General features: G+C 46.4%; 1 protein-coding gene across 2 annotated transcripts; it reads right to left on the bottom strand.

Annotated features, from left to right (window-relative positions):
- Nucleotides 1–832: 832 nt before the first annotated feature.
- On the bottom strand, nt 833–19956 carry GTPBP1 (GTP binding protein 1). 2 transcript variants are annotated; one of them, XM_030262989.4, is made up of 13 exons: nt 19685–19956; nt 14407–14518; nt 11986–12166; nt 10600–10948; nt 10022–10145; nt 7974–8088; nt 7371–7515; nt 7046–7228; nt 6104–6239; nt 5379–5557; nt 4687–4884; nt 3532–3573; nt 833–3092 (listed from the first exon to the last, which is right to left on the bottom strand). In XM_030262989.4, the coding sequence occupies exons 1-13, from the start codon at nt 19877–19879 to the stop codon at nt 3000–3002; spliced, it is 2052 nt and encodes a 683-aa protein (XP_030118849.4). In that variant the 5' UTR covers nt 19880–19956; the 3' UTR covers nt 833–2999. The 2 variants fall into 2 exon arrangements, with proteins under 2 accessions (XP_030118849.4, XP_030118850.4); XM_030262990.4 differs by lacking the exon at nt 3532–3573 and having other exon boundaries at nt 19685–19953.
- Between the last annotated feature and the right edge of the window lie 198 nt (nt 19957–20154).

The raw sequence follows: 20154 nt of genomic DNA on the forward strand, positions 1-20154 counted from the left end.
TCTGCTTACTTATCTTCTCCTTCATATGGGCTAACTACCCATCAGCTATAAAGCAAGCAGAAAGGAAATAACTTCCTCACGCTAAGGAAAAATTAACTTAGTGCATAAAAAAGGCTGAAAAATGGGAAATTGAACTGGCTTGAGGAGGGTCACAACCTTGTCTGCTTAACCTGGGCTTGGAGGAAGGCTTATATTGAGGAATACTCATGCATCTCCTCCCAGACCATGCTAGGGCCAGGCTTGCTCTCTGCTTGCCCTGGACCAGCCCTTTAAAGGAGAAGGGCTGTGTGGGCCTCTGGCTACCACAACCCAACACTTACCTATGAAAGGGCTGTGCAGAGCAGAAAAAACTTTGTGAATCTCTGAGATCAACTGAGGAGACAGAAAAAGGCTCCTTGCAAACCCTGGAGAGTCCCACTGTATTTGCAGAAACAGATGAGGTGCATGTCCCAGGAAGCACAGTAGGCAGGCACTCCAAGTGCAATGTTAATGCTCCATCTTCTAGCAGAGTTTCTCTCCTGGGGCTGGCCCCAAGTGATTTGCTAGAGATGCTCTTCACACCCACTCACTCACATCTCACACTGCACAGCTCTCACCACACCCGTGTTCTCATTTTACCACTCTGCCACCATGGTGCACTTCATTTTGGCCAGCTATCAGGGCTGTGCAGAGGCTCAGCAGCAGCTCTCCTGTGCTGTGCCATGCCCTGACCTGCTGTCACTATGAGCACAGCCTCCTCTTCCTTTCAGCAAAGGAACCTGGTGCCAGGCAAACCAGCTTCCTCTGGCTTTCAGCCTGGTTTTCCAGAGGGACAAAAATCAGGAAGACGCACTTTTACTTGGAACAAACTTTTTTAAAATTTATTTTATAGATCACACCAGCCTGAGTGATCTGTAAATGCTGGTCACAAAAGAGAGATCACACCACCTCCTTTGCACAAATTGAAGTGAACCTTCTTTCAGTCTCGGCCGTCTCCTTCATTTGGAGCACAAGGAATGGAGAAAGAGAAAACCGCCTGGAGCTCCCTGCTCCCCTCAGAAGCAGAGTGCAGTGAAATCAGATGCAGTTTGATGCTGCTACAGGGCCATAAGACAAACAAGCCAGGCCCTCGTGCCCTGCTTAGCCACACCTCACACCCCCTCACAATGCGGGTGCTATTAGTGTTGTAGCCGCCTATAGTTCCTCCCTCGCCAGGAGAGTGCTGGTATTTAGGCACATAGCTTGGAAAAGGACTGTCTGACCTCCCCCTTCCACCCGCTGCAGTCTCTAAGGCAAAGGACCCTGGTCTCCAAACCATGTTTCACCTCTCCCGTGCCGCTTAATGCTCTTGGAGTGCTGGTGTTGGCAGCGGGAGATGCGCTCTGCCACTCAGCCGGCCTGGAAGCCTACCCCGGGTCACAAGGTAAGCTGCAATGAACTCCACACAGGTGACACAGAGGGAGGAACAGGAACAACCCATTAAGGAGGGAGAGAAAATTTGCAGTGTCTCTCTGATTAAAACAGAAGTCCTTCATTGGAGGAGGAAGCCCTCAGAGAAACCGAGCCTGACCACGCCTGCTGGGGGGAGCCATGATTTGCTGAGGCTGCCGCCTCCTCAAAATGCTACCATGCTCCCAGAGCTCACCATAAACTGGCAGAGGATCATTCCTGTCCTCACCAGAGCCAAGGGAGGAGGCAGGGTTAGAAGAAAAGAGATCAAAATAAGCAGGGAATCAATCACTTGAAAAACTCATTAAATGGTTAAAAAAACCATTCTAACAGTAATTTGTAAACTGTCCTTGCAGGGCCTTCTTGGAGAAGCCAGAATTTCTCAGTAAGAAAAATAAAATCTTAAAAAAAATTCAGTGAAAGTCAGAAAAATTACCATGTACTTCCAACGTTGAAAGCACTTCTATAAATTTGGTACCAATTTGTCACTGCCCTCTTTGGCCAAGAGGGGGGAAGACAAATCCTGCATCTGCCATGGCAAAGTTTGGCCAGTGAGTTCCAAAAAGGTTTTGGATATTTTGGAGTAAACAAAATCAAGGGGAGGTCATGTTAGCCTGATGTCTCTGTTCCAAAGGTATCTTACCACCTGTGACCTCTGTCCGTCGAGGTGAGAAGGCTTTCTCTGGCTCAAGGGACGGACTGAGTGCTCCTGCACTGTTCTTAATACTGTCAGTGGAGCTGCTGCAGCCTTGGGAGGCAGGTTAGATGTGCTCCAATGTGCACTGAACAAACACTAGGAAAAGCAGCACGGTGGGAAGGGGAACTGGGTGGGTTAATGCCTGCCCATTTAACTCTGTTGCTAGTTAAAATTTTAAGTGCTTTCAACATTATTTGAGGATATTGAGCATAGGATCCCTGAACTTAACATCAACTGCTTTCCAATTTGTTTCCCTCTTAGATCTCTAACTAAAGAACTTTCTCACCATCTCCTTCAAACTTCAGTCATTGCAACATTAAATTAAATCCACTTAGAAATAGTTTAAGAGGGAGAGAATCCAAACCATGTTTGGCACAAGGCCTCAGTGGTGATGAAACAATGCTCCATGGAGCCATCCTAAACAACCTGTTTTAACCTATGCAAGTCTGAAATTTCAGGCATCTGATAACCCCTGGATCTGAGACAGCAAATAGGGGAGAGCAGCAAGTCCAGTGGACAGAAAGGGGTGAGGGAGGAGGGAGGCAACTAACTGGCTCTTTGCAGCTCTATCCAAACTCCCCTCTCATCTTCATGCACACAAAATATAATAAAAACTAATAAGAATAAAAACTAAGCCCATGATGTACAAAAATGTGTCGACGGGGAGGAGGAAGGTGTCAGTTACTCAGTTCTGTCTTACCACCTTCATTAGCTTATAAATTATACTCCTCTCCATTGCTTCCTGCAGGGAGGAGGGACGATTCTTCTGCAGCCAATCTGCTGGGATGGGTTTTGGTTTACGCTGCTCTGGATGTTTTGGATAAGAAATGAAGGGATGGGGAGGATTTCTTCAGAGAGAGGAGAAATAAGAAATTCAGCAGCCACTGGCAGGAGTCACACAGGCTCCCTGAGATTTCACTTTATGGCGCTGACCCCCACGTCGACGGCCTCCTCCTCCGACTTTTGACTGAAAAACAAGACTGACTTTAGTGCAAAGCAACCCCTCTGTTGGGATATCAAAACAGCAGGAATTCAGATGGATCACACACACATTCAGACAGCAGCAGGGCAGCTGTGACTGATCAGCTTTCTACCACTGCAGGAAGGAGATAAGGCAGGAGGGAGACAGACACACCATGAGGGAAGGAGGAGAGACAGATGCACCAGGAAGTGTTGCCCTTCAAGCTGGGAAGAATTTGATTTCCCAAGTTTCTAAATGCTTCACTCTAATGAGAGCCAGCAAGTGCCATGGGGCTCAGCATACAGGAAATCAAAGCCTCAGGCTCCCTTGACTTTGTACAGAATTGAAGGAGAGCCCCCCACCCCCTACCATGGCTCTCAGGCTCACCTGACTCTTTTCCCAACCTCAGCAAACCCACTGTTTCTCTTTGAGAGCAGCCAAATACCTTATTGCCCTCACGGATGTGGGGCTCTTCATCCAATGCAGGCTGAGGGGATGCAGCAAGGAGAGAGAGGAAGATGTAAGCAAGAACAAAAGCAACCCAGGTCCTCAGAGGGGAGGGATGAAGGAAAGAATGAGCTGGGACCACTACTTACAACCACAGTGACGCTACAAAAAGACAAGGATGGGATGGAGGACTGGTGTGAAGCCCTAGGGATATGCAGAGGGAGAGAACCCCTGCCAGGGGGGGCACCTTTGACGAGCAGTCTGGCTCAAGAGGGTGAGATTTGACCATGGCAACTAATATAGCTAGAATTAAGAAGGGGAACACTCTGTCACTTGACAGTTGGTTCCTGAACCCTTCACTTCCTGAGGAAGGAACAAGGAGAGGACCTTTCTTCTATCAGTAATAAAACCGATCAGCAGTTTTATTACTGATAGAAGAATTTCTGTGCGAATTGAGTTTCCATTCCCTTCAGGCCAAAAAGGCTAGGTATCTTCCATGGACAAGCTGAACTGAGAAGTCCTAACCAACAAAACAATCTGGATACATGTCTCTAAAGAGAAATTTAAAGCCTTTCCTTCTTCTTGGATGTCCCCATCCTTATTTTTCGACACAGTAGACGACCTATGGCCTAATACTTAGGTTGTAATTTTTCTAGTGTAGGGATATTCTACCTCTCATTCAGATATCGAAGACTTGTTCTGTGACTGGTTGTTGTATGTTTCACTGGTTCAGCTACTGGGTATATAGAGACGCTTCACTGTGCACATTGTCAAAGCAGTGAAACAGGTTGCCAAGGGAGGTTGTGCAGTCTTCCCCCTTGGGAGGTTTTTAAGACACGACTGGATAAAACCCTGAACAACCTGATCTGACCTCACAGCTAATCCTATTTAGAGCAGGAGGTTAGACTATATATTTCCTGAGGTCCAGCCTGAATTGTCCCAGTACCCTGAACTGCAGTCTGCTGAAGGTCAGCCATGGAGTCATCCAGTCATCAGAGAATTATGATTCCTGCTGTAAGACTACTTACATTTCTATTTGTTCTTGTGACAAGGTGATTTCGAGATATGAGGGGATAATACTTGTGCCCTTCCTCCAAGAGGTGAAACCATGACACAAACAGCTAGGACAGACAAGGTTATTTTCCTCACTTACCAATGGTTGCAGGGCAGTAGGTGTCAGTGGTGCTGCAGCTGTTGAGGGGGCCTCATCCCCAGCTGCTGGGCCTCCAGCTGCCATCCCAGCAGCAGGAACACCATCCTCTCGTTTCGTAACAGCTCCCTTCTTTGTTGACTGCATCTTGATCTGCTGTGGCTTGGAGTTCATTGGTGAGTTATTGGTGGTCTGGAGTAGCTACAAATTGCAAAGGGAGAGGCCAAACTCAGCATCGAAATAGCCAGCTCATCTGGCAAGGTTCAATGCTGCTTTTTAATAAAAAGCCTCAGGAGAATTTGTTAAAATAACCATAAGGAGAAGAATGCAGCAGCTGTTTGAAGAAACCTAGACCTCTGATCTTCTACCCTTGGAAAGGACCACTTGGCTGAGGTGACTAACCTCCACAACATGTCTCGAATGGACCAGCTACAAGATGTCAGAAAGAGACTGAGCCTTAAGAACCAGCAGCATATGGCTCAGCCCCTCCCTTTACACTCCCTCATTCACACCAGCTAAAGACCCACCACATGACAAAGCACATTGGTCATCCCTGACCCATGTCAGGCCTGATGCTTGTGGTTGAAGCACAGCCTCTTCCCTCAATCTTCCAGAGCTATCTTGATTCTCCTGCTGGCTTCGCAGTGCAAGAAGTAGCTAATGGGCAAAAGCAAGTGGGACTCAGCAGCCTTTACCTTAGTGATGGTACCCACAGCTTTGGTGCGGCCTTCCCGGAAGACCAGCCGCTGGTCTATATGTAAATATTCTGGGGTTTTGATGAAGCGGAAGTGCACCGTGGCTTTGTCCCCTGTCCGCAGGCAGTCCTTGTCCATGCTGAGAATCGTGGCTGTCTGACGGATGCTGCCACAATGCACTGTGAATGTAAAGCACAGAGGCTTTCAGCAGCCAGGCCCATTAGCGGAACAAGCTTCACAGACATCTGAGGCAGCTCCTCACTCTACAGCAAAGACCGTATGGGTCACACAGCTGCCTTTGTTCCATCCCAAAAAGAACATGCATATAAGCTAGAACAGCTGCCTTCAAATTCTGCCTGTCCTGAAGCACCCTCAACAGAATCCTACACACCAAGCAGCTGGGCTAGAGGGCAGGACCCAAAATGAGCATCAGCACTTTCCACCAACATATGAAAGTGGAGAATCTTTGCACCATGGAGATACAGCACAGGCAGACTCCAGGTACATTTGAGAGCACACATCTCCTTTTTACCTTATAGCCCCCCCCAACTCTCCTCTGTAAGCTCCCTTCCTGCTCCCTTCCACAATGCTGGGAAAGGCAAAACTAGGAACTGAGGCATATATTCAGGTTGGCAGAGACATCAGGAGCAAAATTATCTTGTGCTAGATCTGATACAAAATGCTAGCACTGGGAAACAAAAACAATCCAACACTGACACACATACCCATGGCCTGGTATCGTGGGCTGATGGTGGTGGGGTGATGGAGCACCAGAATCTCTGCTTCAAACTCCCATGATGCTTGTGGATTCAGGCGTGGTGATACCATTACCATGCCTTTCCGTATGGAAGAACGCTTGATCTGAAAAGCAGAGATACAAAAAATCTTAGCATAATTCTCCAGAGAAGAAATCTGCTGCTCTGGCTGACTGCATCCAGCAGAATCCTAAGGGATTTCACAGATACTACCTCATGCCCAGCAAAAGGCAAAGCAAGAGCTGTGTAGCTGTATGTTATGTATAGGATATTATGTAAAGGTTGCAAAAATCAAATTGAGTTGAAGTTTATGAAGAAGCTTTAAGGCACTGGAAATGCTGGACACTTGACACATTTACCTCACTGATCCTTTAAAAGCACAACAAACATCCTGGTTGCATGTTATCCAAGAAAACAATCTCTCCTAAATCATGAGATCTGTTAATATAACATGATAAATCCAGACACATGAAGTATGGTGTAGCTTAAAATATATCCCCCTAAAATCAGTGCAGCTTCTATTGACAGAAACCTTTAGCAAGAAGAGTCATATCAAATTTTGCTGATTTTTAAATCCCAAATCATGCAGCTCGTCCTACAAGCAAGAGGAGTAGTGTAAATACACTGTGCAGGCTACTAATGCAGTTCCAGCACAAAAGGAGACTTTTCTTGCAATGCCTCCACTTTCTTAGCTATCTCCAACATCATTATCTAGTGGCATTGCTATCCCCTGGCAGTTCCTAGGAGGAAAAACCTGGATATGGAACCACAAAGGTTCTATGGGATTCCATTCCACTGCAACATGAGGCAGCTGATGTTTGTAGAAACAGCCTTACTGCAGCTGAACTCCAAGAATACTTGAAAATTAAGAGGGCAGTTCCTGTTCTGGGGGTCTAGAGGAGGTCATCTCACCTTCTTCAAGGCAAAGGAGGCAGTCTGGCCTCCCCGCACCTCCTTGACGGGCATCCTCTTGCGGTGGATGGACTTGACAGCAATAGGGAGGAAGTTGCCAAGGGGATCTGGCCCCAGCAGCAGGGTGTCATTTAGCTTGATTAGGCCTCTCAGTGTCGTCCCAGAGACAACTGTTCCTACACCCTATGCCAAGAAAGAAAAACCAATAATTGTGGTTACTCTACTAGGCCAGCAGAAGAGCTCTAGAACTCTCCTCTCTAGAGAAGATACCTTCTTCAGCCTAAAAGAGGGAACAGAATATTCTTCCAAATACTAGGCCCCTTACCGGGACAGAGTAAGTATCGTCTATCTGGAATTCTGCTGGCTCTTCTTCCCTGTAACTGGTCCGTGGAGACAAGAGATTAAGAAACATCTTCAGCAAATCTAGATTCTCCCCAGTAACATTTGAAATCTGGAAAATTGGGCACATCCTGTAAAGGAAAATTGATGAAAATGGAGTTAGTTCACCTTCCTACCTGGCTTTCTACACGTAGGGAGACATCCAAAATCTTGGGACTAATTCAATATACTGTGCTAGGAAGGGAGAGCCTGGCAAGCAGTCAGATGCACAATACCCCATGTTTGAAAGCCTGCAACATTGCCTCTGCCTTCCAATGACATTTGGGAAAAGGTGTAAGGTTCTGAAGAAAGGATTGCAGGAAGTTGAATGCCCTGCTGTCTTCTGCAGACTGCCCAGGAGCAGCCTCTCATTTCTGCCTCAGAGAGGGGAATACAAGCAAGTCAGCCTCAAAATCAACACACTCTTATGGAACACACTCCACATGGCAGATGCAACCTTCACACATCTAGACAATGGGACTCTCTAAATCTCCTCACCCAGTCTCCACATAGGATTGAAAGAGAAATGATTCTCCTCTACTCCCGTTACCTCTCTGAGCTGAAGTTGGAGGCTGTTACAATGACATCATCCTTGCTCTGAACCAGCACGGGAATCTTCCTGCACCCTGGGGACTTCAGCAGTCGCTGTAACAGCTTCAGGGTTTCTTAAAGGGTGAAATGAATATTGTTAGGGCAGCATCTCCCCTCTTTACAAATCACTTTTGTGGGGTCTCTCCCCAAAGGGAGATGGGTGCTCTGGCCACAGATAAGACAGGAGAAGATGGCTAAAGGTGAGACTGTGAATTTGCTGCAGTCCAGGTAGGACTTAGGAGCCATTCCATCTTCCACTTCAGGCCAGCTAGCCTGCTGCCAAGCAACACTATACATGAACAGACAGACAAGTTTGCAATGCTGTGAGTAGGCATTTTGTAGCTGTCTATTAGTAGCTTTAAGCAGTCTTTCTAGAAAGGATTTTTCATAGTGAATTAATTGAAAATCAGGACTCAGTGACAGAAGTATTTGAGATTATGCAAATTGCAAATCTATTCTGACCAAACAAACCTCAATACATTTTCCCTGGCAGTCAACTTGCCATAAGAGGCTGGAGAAGCATGAAAGAGGTAAAGATTATCATCATAGACTAGAGCAATGTGGGTGGACCATATTCAGAAATCAGTGTTTTAGGACAAATCTCATTTCTCAAATTTTCAGCTTTTGCCTCTTTATAACTTATTTCCTAGGCCTCATATCCAGCAGCCAGCAGAGGCATTACCTGAGGTACTAGTATCAACCTCCTACAAAGTGCCTGACAATAAATAAAGGAAAAACAGAAAAGGGTACTAAGGGCTTAAAAGAGCAAATAATTACTGTTCTACAATTGTCATCCAATTAGACTGGTTTTTGTAAACAAGTGATTGCCTATGGGAAAGTAATGTTTTGGATACAGAAACACAAGCATCTAATCAGGCCACCTGCTCTTCACAGATATACGTGAGTCAAATCTTGAGTCTATTTATTTTAAACAGAGCATGTCACGGGAGTAGCTTCTCCCAAGAGCAGCTCTTCTCTCTTCATGCTGAGCCAAAGGCTCTCCTTTCTTCCCAGTTATTACCTTATGGTCAGGCCTTACATTTATTTGCCAAACATCTAGTATAGAGATATACAGATTATCTTCGGATCACATGCATCTATTTGCCTGAAACATATTTAGGATGTTTATAGTAATGCACTGAACTACGAACAGTACTCGGAGCATTCACTTCCTTGATTCTTAGGACTGATTATTTAAAAAACCTCATTGCTCCAATTAACCACAGCAAGTTTCTGAAGGCATGAGAAATGCTTCAAGAGAATTTAAAAAATGAGAATAGGTGACAGACTGAAAAAACATCATGCATGGGTTAATGGGACACTGCTGGGGTTCGAGGTGCTTCTTTAACTCTGCTGAGAAAAAAATCACTAGCCCATGCTACTTGTTGCCATCCCTGCTTGTGTCTAGTCCTGCCTCCCATCCTGCTACCATAGCCTACATACGTAGCTGCTTCAAAACATGATTTACTAAGTGTTGGTTGGTTGTTCAGACAAGAGGAAGGAGCTGCTGTAGTTATGCCAGCATACCTGAGAAGTGCCCAGGTGAGCAGGAGGTAACAAGCAGCTGCCCCTTCAGTAACAGCAGGGGGAGATCAAGTCCAATCACAGCTTAAGATCACACTCAAACTGTGGGCCAGGAGGAAGGCAGCTTTCAAAAGAACTTCCAGACTTTTCCTCCAGCTTTAAATATTCAGCGAGAAAGCAAAGCCCAAACCCCAACTGTATGCTGCTCCCCTTAGAGCTCAATTAAACAAACACTTTACTACAAAAGTGTAGCAAACACTTTTGGGCTGCTGAGTCCCCAGGGTGGGTAATTTTGACAGTGAGTGTTAAGTCAACCATCTGCAAAATGAGCAAGGGAAAATGATAGATTTCTGGAAGGTGTTTAGGATGCAGTCAGAACCAGATTAAGCATCTTTCTTCCAGCAGTAATTCCTGAACCCAAGCAGAGGACAGCAACACATAGAGAGGTAAGAAACAGCCCTGGAGAGAGCCTGTAAGACTCACCTTGCAGGATGTTGGCAGGGCACATGTCAATCTTGGTCACCACAACAAAGACAGGAACGTTAAGTGCAAGCGCCAGGCCTAAGTGCTCCTTGGTCATTCCAACAATCCCAGCATTACTCCCAACCTACACCATGGATATAAAATACATGGATGTCAATGTTCCTTTTGCAGTAAGCTGGAATACAGAGAAGGTCTTGTGTCAGACATGCAGTAGACTGTGGTTAGGTTGTAGATGTGCCACCGGGGCCGTATGATCAGACCCAGATCATCTCAGATGCCGCTGGACACTGGCAGAGGACTGACTCATTTCTCCCCAGTTTTAACAAGGTTTTCTAAAATTCAGAAATCTTTCCATTTTCAAGAATCACAAACCTTGGGTTTGTCTGGGACTGACAGTCCTGGGGCACATGCCTCACAGTACAGGACAGATAGCCACAGAGGCTTCTCCTCTCCTGTACTGAGATGCTGCCTCCCTCCAAAACCCCACAGGTACTTTGCAACAGGAAAAAAGGCTGAGGCTGTTAAAGCTGTGAACAGCCCCACTCCAGCTGGTATGATCCATCTTTCTTGCTACCTACCATAAGCATGCAGAAGTCAGGTAAGTGGCCGGTCATGCCAAACACGGTGGTTTTCAGGTATTTTTCGTGACCAGCCAGATCAATGAAAGTAATGACCTTGGTGGATTTCTCACAGATCTTTGTCCATTCCAAGCTGCCACCGTGGCTGTCAGGTTTGTTCACCACGTTGCCCTCGCTGTCAAAGCCCAGAATGTCATTGCCCACACTGCTGGTGCGACCTGACTCAATCTCGTGCTTGTGGCGGAAGAGCTTTTGCCGAGCAAAGCCCCGGCCATTGTCTAACTCGCCGTGAGTCAAGACACCCAGCAAGGTGCTCTTCCCTGCGTCCACATTGCCAACCACTGCTACCCTGCAGGGGAAGGGAAAAGAAGCCCAGTAAAACATGGTACCTGAAGAAATGAACAAGTGACAAAAATAACTGACTTTTGCTCCCTATCCTTCAAACAGAGACTATCAAACAGAGACTAGAAAATGTTAGAGCTTCACAAGTAGAGATTCTTTTACAGTTATTAACAGTGGAGATCCCAGACTCTGGGGGCCGGGATTTGGAAGACTGTGGAAACATGTCACTGGTGTTCAAAACATAGTCAACTGAACGTGATGTTGCTTGATGCCACACAAAGTGTTTCTATTCCAACTCCTTGTCTCTGCAATCCAACATAAACACTGTGGCAATTAAAAAGGAAGACTAAATCCCAACTTGGTCTAGAACACCTCTGCCTTTCACACATTTCTTATGCTGCAACAGCACCAAGCGCTAAGAAGAGCACAAAAATTAAAACTGTTGTTCCCAGAAACGGATAAGCTCAAAAAAAAAGCGAAATACTTTAGGAGGAAGCCATGTCCTATAGCAAGTTCTTTCTTTGATGAATGTGGCTATTATGGCTGTTGGCAAATGTTGGAAATCCTCTCCATCCGGGTCTGGGCAGACTCTCAAGTCATGTTATATAAGCTAGTATATGTCTATTAAAAGGTGACTTGGATCATCACAGTCTTGGAACACAACTGGATCCTCTGTCAAAAGTATTGTGTTCCAGCAGCGTACATAAATACACATACATAGAGCCACATGTGCACACATGTGACTCTCCTCTGGCAACACAGCATACTAAAAGATGCCCTCAACTGTGAGGCTGTCACCCAGAGAGCAACAGCCCTCTGCTAAACACAGGCAAATTTCCACCAACAGTTTGCTCACAAAAGAGACAGCATCATCAACAAAAAGGCAATTTCATCAGCAAGGAGTGGTCAAGCAAAACTCCCTTTGTGGGGTAGCTCCAACACCCAGACCCGAAGCGGCGTTGCTGGCTCAGCACCCATGCACTGCTCACACGGTAAAAATGCAGCTCAGCTGCTGACTAACGCTGTCTCCACCCGGTTCCTCACCTGACCTCCAGGAAGTCGTTGTCACCCACACGTTTCCGAACGAGGTAGTCGCGCACCTTGCCCCCGGCCTCCTGGTGCTCCCTCAGGAGGATCACATCTGCCTCAATCTGCTCTGCCATGCTCTTCAACGTGGCATAGGACGCCTCCATGTCTGCCTCACTCAGCCCGTACTCAGTCCCATCTGGTGTGGTGTGGAAGAGACAAAGGGCAGTCAGTGAGCAGCACCTTGCAGCAGGCAGCAGCACTGTCATCCTGCCTGGGACCTTCGTACCCATTGGGATTTATATGTGGACTGGAGGTGTCAGCCATGTACACAGAGTAAACGCGCTTGGCCCAAAATAAAAAGGGGTGGTCTTCACTCCAATTCTTAAAAGACACTAGAAAATCACCATCTTTCATCTAGATGAAACTAGAGGAGTTTTCTTCATAATTTTTACAAGCAAATACATAGGGATTGGCAAGAAAGTCCCATTTCTGTCTCATTCCCTTACTTCACATGCTGATGGTATTTTATATCCTTCAGTCAGATAAAGTATCTCTTACACTGCAAGAAGAGGTAAAGCAATAAAAAAAGAAAAGCTCTGAGTGAAGCATCACCACAATTAGCCAGTAAATGTGGCATTGCTTCCTCTGAGCAGCTCACCCAAGCAAAAGAGCTGACAGTCAGAGCATGCCAGTGGTAACTATCTAGACAAGGTCAAGGCCATCACTGTCTTTTTCCTAATCCAGGTACTGGGAAGGTGCACAGATTTGACCCCAGAATCTCCTCTGCGGGTAAAAAATGCCCACAAAACAACAAACAAAGGTGGAGAGCTACACTGCACCCAGATGACCAAAGTTATTGTCATGTGTACATGATCATAATCATGGCTGACTCATCGGCTGGTAAGCAGGAACTGCAGTTTGCATGAACTTATCAGCATTTTAATTACTGCCCAGCTCCAAAACTAGCAGAGTTACTGGGTGGTTTCCAACCTTGCTCCTAAGCTGGCTGAGAAGGAAGAAATCTAAAACAAGCCTTGGGTTATAGGAGGGGAACGAGAAGTAGGGGACAGGAGATGGCAAGACCCAAGGGAGAAAGGGAAAGGTCACTACTGGTGAACTGATGATCTTCCTATGGCAATCTTCAATTGCTTCTCATTTAGCTGAGTTGGATATCTGGGATGATCAAAATCACAGATGCTAAAAGGGAATGAGAAGGAGCGACAGTGGGTAGGGATACCAAAATCCTTTCTCTGTTGAAAATATCCCCATCTTCCTCGACTACACTGCAACCCAAAAAGAAGTCAGAAGTTCAGCCTCGTATTTTAAGAAACAAATGCCTACTTCTAAGTAAATAATTGCAACAACCACCAGTTAATACTCTCACAAGGTATCCTAGAAGAAAAAGCAGGTACTAGCCTGTCTAGCTAGATCTCCACTGCAGATGTGCTTATCCCAAACACCAAGGATACAGTCTACATGTGGGAAGCTTGCTTGGAGGAAAGAACATAATCCCTGACTGCATGAACACAGGCTATTTAATTATGACTTTTCCTCTATGTTGGCTGCTTCACAAAACTCCAAGAAAACCCAAAAAGCACACAGTTCTGAGGTTACACAGCCCCGTCCCTCCATTATTTCAGCCAATCCTGGCAGGGTTTCATATTTTTCCTCAAACACAGCAAATGCCTGATCATGAAAACCTCATATTCAGCATACTCATATCCAGTATACTTGAAACACGCCTTTCACTTTATGATAACCATAGACAATTATTTTATATTCAGAAATTTCTATTTCAAAGCAAGGGCATGTTTTGCCCTTTACCAGCATCAGATGCAAATACTTAAATTGTCAAAAAGAACAAAAATGTAATCCATGCTAACTGCTAAAATCTGCAAAGGCAAATGACTGCAGTCACACGCAAATTAATGTGACAATAAAGGTCTCATGCTGAGCAAAGGAAAACCTTTCCCTCCATAGCAGACACATACTAACACAGAAAGTCAGCAGCATATATTTTGGCTATGTGAAGTATCTATAATAAATTCCTGTGGGGTAAAAATATGTTATTTCCAACAGAGCAGTGAACAAAATCGGACAGAACAAGACCTTCACAGACATTGAGGACATCTGTACTAAAGCTGTTATTGTAATTTTAGATTCTTTGTCTTTTCCTGGTGTGCTCAGACAAGATATGCCTTATTTCCAAAAAAGAACTTGCGTGATTATAAAAAAAGTATGTTTAGCTCCACTACACGAGATAGTTGTTGGCAGGAATAAAATAAAAGAATCTGTCCCACATATTCTGCTATGTTTTATGGACATTTTCAAGTTATTCTGGAAAAATAAGCAGTACCTGCAGCAGCAGTCTAGTTAGATGAACTAGGTTTTTCTTATAAGAATTTTTTGTTGTTTTGCTGGGGAAGCTATACCCACCTGATCCTTGTCCAATGACATAGATGGTCTCCCCACATCCCTCATCAATCCTCTCTGACATCTGCTGGAGCAAACTGTCATACTGCTCTGAAGTTGGACTCACCATCACCAGCTGGAAAAAAAAGATTGAATATCCATTTGCAGATGTCAGGCAAACAATTTCAAAACCAGCTTCAGTTACAAGCACAATCAATCTATGTGCTTTATTGAAAGAGAAGGACTCTTTTTCCAGGACCGCTTTGTGGTGGTTTTGTTTTCTTTTTTACACCAGTTTTGCTGACAGCTATTTCCTTGTGCCATGGCACAAGGTTGTTTGTCTGAGCTCAGAGTTCATTTATGCAGGAAAATACACTTCAAAGCAAGTAAGAATACCAAGCATCTCATTTTGATGTAACCAATGTTTAAAAGCCACATTTAAGTGAACACTCCAATATGTTTTCATTCAACGAAAACAGAAAGGGGAGCAGATATTTTCTCCACAGAAATTCCTTAGCTGGGTACTCCACAGCCTCTGCTGTGAAGAGTGCTGCTGCTTCCCTGAAACATGACTGGACAGTCAGAGAAAGCCAATGAGACCTCACTGCAGAGAACACCTGGGCACCAAAATCCACAGCATCTTTTAAGTCTTTCACATATTTGATGTCCCCTTCTGTTTTCTGAGGGGGCAGAAGGAAAGGAGAGAACATGAATAAACATTATTTTCAAATTTTAGGTACTTTACACAATGGTGCTGAGGGGCAGACGTGCAAAGCAATTTGTATGAGCACATCTGGAGGTTTCAGCAGTGGAGAGCTGCAGTTTTGTAGGCCAGCAGCTGTGCTACTGACAAACTTTGACTGCAGCCATTGTAATAATCAAACTTCCTTTGCCCTTCCCTGCAGCAACATCAAGAGAATGAAAAAATAAAACAGAAATAAAGCAGGAAATGAGGACAAGAGAGTGCTTCAGGAATGATTTTCCTAGAATGGAATAGCACCATTTCTGGCAGAAACCTGCACTGCTCACACAGTACAGCTGAGAACACTTGCACAGAGCAGCCACAATGGTGACATGGCAGTGACAGACCAAGGAGACCTCCATCAGCCACTCTATCTGCTCTCTGGCTGCCTCCATGGTTACAAATCTGTTGGTGGCTGAGCATCCCAGTACAGCAGCCTGATAGCTGTTGCAATTGAGATTTACATTTCTGTGAAAAAGGCACTCTTAGTAACAGTTATTAAAGGCCGACACCCACCAAGAGCCCTAAGGGTAGGCACATCCACAGCTATCCCTATATACACGTCCCAAAATCATACCCAGAAAGAAGCACTTCCCTTCACTAAGCACTGAGACTGAAAGCTATGCTAAATTAGATGTTTGACTAAAACACATGGTTTAGAGCAGTTGACAATAACATCCTCAAGTCTGCCCAACATTCCCTAACAGCCTGGCTTGCTTAGCACAATTAACACAACGTGTTTTCAAGGAGAAGCTATCTTTACCACCACCATTACACACTTGATGAATGCCTTTTTTGGAAATCTAGAATGTAAAAGAACCCAACCCCCCACAAATAACGTTTAAGCAGCTTCCAAAACCATAGTGACGTGTGCTGGGACACTGAAGCACAGACAGCAGGTGCTGGTTAGAAGGTTTTAAGGCTGCCAAAGCAACTTTTTCCACAGATGTTAAGGGTCCTAGACAGCAGGGATTTGTCTGCAAGGGCCAGACACCTATAAGAGATACAATCACCTTCACGTGCCCCTTTTGGACACATGCCCTACCTAAGCCTTACAACTACTTGGCGTGGTTCTGCAAAGTGTACCAAAGCACTCTGCTCTGCAAGGTCACAGTCCTTCTATTTCATGCTATAAAATAATGAGTTTTGCTTTTATTAGTTTTTCTTTCAGTTCTGTTTTCCTTTTAGTTTCATTTTCTTCTTGAGGGAAACCACTGGATGTAATGCACTGACAGTGAAATCAGCAACTGTTGAGAGGCTCAATCCGGGCAGGAATGTATGGCTATGTTTTGATGTGTAGGGTTCATTTTGCCCTGCAAGTACTTTCAGGAATACCTGGATGCACAGCAGACAAGCTCACTCTTTAGGACAGTGCACCAGCACAAGCCAGATATTCAGGAATATCTATTAAACAGGCTGTAACACACACAAAGATCAATAAAATAGCAGGGGCCACCAGCACAGGGCAAATTAACTTCAGTTTCTTCAAGTCTCATCACCAGCTTTGTTTTTCTGAGTCCAAGTGCTTCAGCAGTGTGAGCAGGCAAGGTGTTGTAACAAGTACCAAGGCAGTCAGCAGCTCATTGTACCCTCTCGTCACGTTGCCAGGCAGGAGGGCTGGGGAGCCCAGGCTCTCTCACATCAGCCCACAACACTGTTCCCCCACACTGCTGCTTTCACTGCCATGCAAAGGTGCTCCTGAAGGGTGTTCCAGTAGCAGACTGCCTCCAAAGTTTACTCCGCAGCTGATGAAGCTCATATGACATAGCAGGACATCAAGAGAAGTATCTGTAGATAAAACAGCCGCTTTCATGGATCACACCTTCCAATACCACTCAGTGTTTCTGACAACTGTTTCTGCAGTTGCAGCCTTAGCCAGTTGTGTAGTTTCCTGGGCCACTGCAAGACATGACGTGCTGTTTTGAAGATCTCTTTAACTTCCTGGATGGAGAGAGCCTGTCCTCTGCCATCTCCTTGGTCAAAGAGAAGCCGTCCATTCTGGCTCCTCTGCTTTTTTTTTGCTTCTCATCTTTGAGCAAGCCCTCCATACCAGCACTACGAATGCATGTTTTTAAGAGGCTTTCACAAAGTCAAAAATGTTCACTTTTGTTCTTTCCACTTTGTCAGGCACTGAGCAGTTATCACTAGGAGCCATGAGGGTATAGCAAACTCAGGTTTCCTATAAGGCAAAAAAGTGACAACCAGTTATTGTTTTATTCTTAAGACAGTGGAAGGAAACATCTCACAAGTTTGAAATGCCATCTCTCAAGTCCCCTCCCAGTCTCTGCGGAGAGGTGGTTTTGCCTGCCTCCATGAAGCAGACAAACTGTAAGTATTAAAGACAAACCAAATACTATGTGGTACATAGTGCTGCTCTTTACTAGAAAAACAGAGCTTGACATTTGCACAGCTCGAAAGCCACCATCAGCCATTGAGTAGCTGGGGGAAAGGTACCTTCTGTGGTGTCATATTTTGTTTTCTATGCCCTGTAGACATACATTGTTCAGGTGCTATTATGTTCTGTTGTCAATGTAGATCTAATATAAGTATCAGCTTCACTAATAGCCTTGTGTGCTATGGTTTTTGACCTGAAAGTTGATTACTGCTGCAGTGTGCTGGCACTGAAGGAAAAACAAGCACCCATTAAGATCAACATGGTAATGAATTTGTGCTGATGAATGGAACTGTTTCCCTGACCAGCTGACAAGGTGCACTTGATAAGAGAATCCCAAAGTGTTCCTCTCTAAGAAGAGCTCACCTTACGCACAGGGAAAGGACTGAGGGAAAAGTATTAACACAGCCAAGGGGTGGGTCAGAAGTACCAGGACAGAACTAGCAACTATCAAACAAATCGATTGCAGTGGGTGTCCCCATTTTAAGTAGGGAGTGGAGTGGAATAATTCAACTGGAGAAAAGATGGGGGGGGTGGTGGGGATGGGGCGGGGAGGTCAGGGAGGCACAGGTTAGCTACTGCTAACCATATGCGATTGCTGTTTTGAGCCCACAGTGGGAGATTAACTCAAAGATGGAGCAGAGCTCACAGTTTCAGCTCTCATCCAAGGTGGGGATGAATGAAAAGTCCAGGGAAAAGACAGCAGCTGCACAATGCTGTATGGAAAAGTAAATTAAAATAAAGGTCAAAAAAATGCTTACCTACCACCTCCAGAGCACCTCCAGATTTCTAGGAATGGAAGACAGACTGACACCACAAATGGGAGTTTGTTGGAGAAAAGCACTCTTCGCTCTTTGCCAGAGTTTTGGTCAGGTTCCTGGCTGTCAAGAATCAGTGATGCAGTCCTTGGCATCCTCCCTGGCCCTCTTCCACAGCAGTCACGTCCAAGACAAAGCACAGATCAATACTGGCATCCTGTACAAAAATCTTGTCCAGCTCATTAAGGCACGATCAATAGATACTATAGGTTTGATTTGTGTTCTTTACTATCTTACAAGACATCTTCGTAACATTTGTTTTAATACAGTACCATAGTGTAAAATAGCCATCAAAAAGAAAAAGGTTTCCATGTACACAGAGACATTTCCTCTTTCCTTCTCTGTGTATAGAGGGCAAGAAAGTCCAGGACTCTGGAACAGCTTCAGCTGGAAGCATGAAGAGGAGGGATGACAGAAAACAAGGAGGAAACAACAGCTATGCTGACTTCTGGATCACATAATTACAAGCAAACCAAATGAAGTTTTCAGGAGACGTTAGAGTGGGAGATAGCACCACGTACACCAAACCCATGGCAGCAAAAGGTATACAGTTAAAGAGATCAGCCAGTTAGGAAAAAAAAAAATAGAAGGCAGTGACAGAAGGCAACTAAGGTAGTCTGTAGCAGGCTCTGGCACACACATATTACTACAATGTACCTCCCTACAGGATGGAAGCGACAACTGATTCTGACAGAAATAAGGCCACCACACAGTTTTGTCCCTGGGATCCTAGAAAGGAACTGCACAAGGTGAACAAGCCTTTTCTGCGTTGACTTAACCCTGTTTGCAACAGCAAGACACCCTTGTCACTGGGCTCTTGTGCTCAAAAGTTACAAGCTCTGACGTCCTTTTAAGATTGTGGAGAAAGTCCCAGGAACTAGTACAACTGGCAGCAGAGATAACTACAGAGACCCAGCGTGGAGGGGGGACGTCGCAGCAGCTGACAGCTCCAAACCCTTCGCTTCCTGAGGCTGCTACACCGGCTGCGGGCTGGCGTTTCCCCCGAGCAGCCGAGGCGGGGAAGGCGCAGGGCGGAGCAGCCTGCCAGCACTCTCCTGTCCCGGCCAGAGTACGGGACAACTTTACTGCGCCTCTCCCGGCCGCCTCGACACGGCACCTCCGGTTCTGCTGCCCGCCCAGGTGATGCTGGGGCCCGGGGAGCGCTCAGGGGAGCCTCCCGTCCCGGCGGAGGCAGGCGGGCCCCAGCCTCCCGCTCTCCTGCGAGAGGTGCGGGGGAGCGGTCAGGTTCGGGGGCAGCCCCCCGCGCACGGCCGAGCGGCAGGGAGGAGAGCAGCGGGGGCCTGGCGGGGTGATGGCGCTCGCCGCCGCCCGCCCCCCCGCCGGGCCTACCTTACTGGTGAGGTCGATCTCGGGCTCGCCGTTGAGCGCCTCGCCGTCCTCGCCATCGAAGGCTGCGCGGAGGGGACAGGCGGCCGCCGCCACGCGAGGCCGTCCGCCCGGGGAGCCGGGCTCCGGGGCGAACATACAGGCCGGCACCGGGGACCCCCCGGGAACCGGGGACCTGCTCCGCTCCGCCGCCGCCATCTTCCCTTCCCTGCCCGGCTCTCCGCCCCGGCACCGCCCCCGGGCCCGCCAAGGCGGCGCCCGCCAATCACCGGCGGCGCAGCGGCGGATTTTGCATGTTGCCATGGCGGCAGTGGGTGGAGCAGTGGTTATTCATGAAGAGGCCGCGCCCCCCCGAAGCGCGCGAAGCCAATGGGAGCAGCACTGCCAGCTCGGCTTGTTTTCTACACATACACACACACACAACCCAGCCCTCTCGACGTGTGAGGGGCCGGCTGCCCAATAGGAGAGCTGGG

The sequence above is a fragment of the Taeniopygia guttata genome, chromosome 1A (assembly GCF_048771995.1).
Source record: "Taeniopygia guttata chromosome 1A, bTaeGut7.mat, whole genome shotgun sequence".
NCBI lineage: Eukaryota > Metazoa > Chordata > Aves > Passeriformes > Estrildidae > Taeniopygia > Taeniopygia guttata.

What these genes read in the sequence shown, in the direction of transcription:
- GTPBP1 (XM_030262989.4), bottom strand. Translation starts at nt 19,879, where the DNA reads ATGGCGGCGGCGGAGCGGAGCAGGTCCCCGGTTCCCGGGGGGTCCCCG. An exon ending in AGATCGACCTCACCAGTAAG is followed by an intron (nt 14,519 to 19,684) that starts GTAGGCCCGGCG and finishes TTTTTTTTCCAG; the next exon opens with CTGGTGATGGTGAGTCCAAC. An exon ending in CTGACTTCTGCATGCTTATG is followed by an intron (nt 10,146 to 10,599) that starts GTAGGTAGCAAG and finishes TCCATGGTGTAG; the next exon opens with GTTGGGAGTAATGCTGGGAT.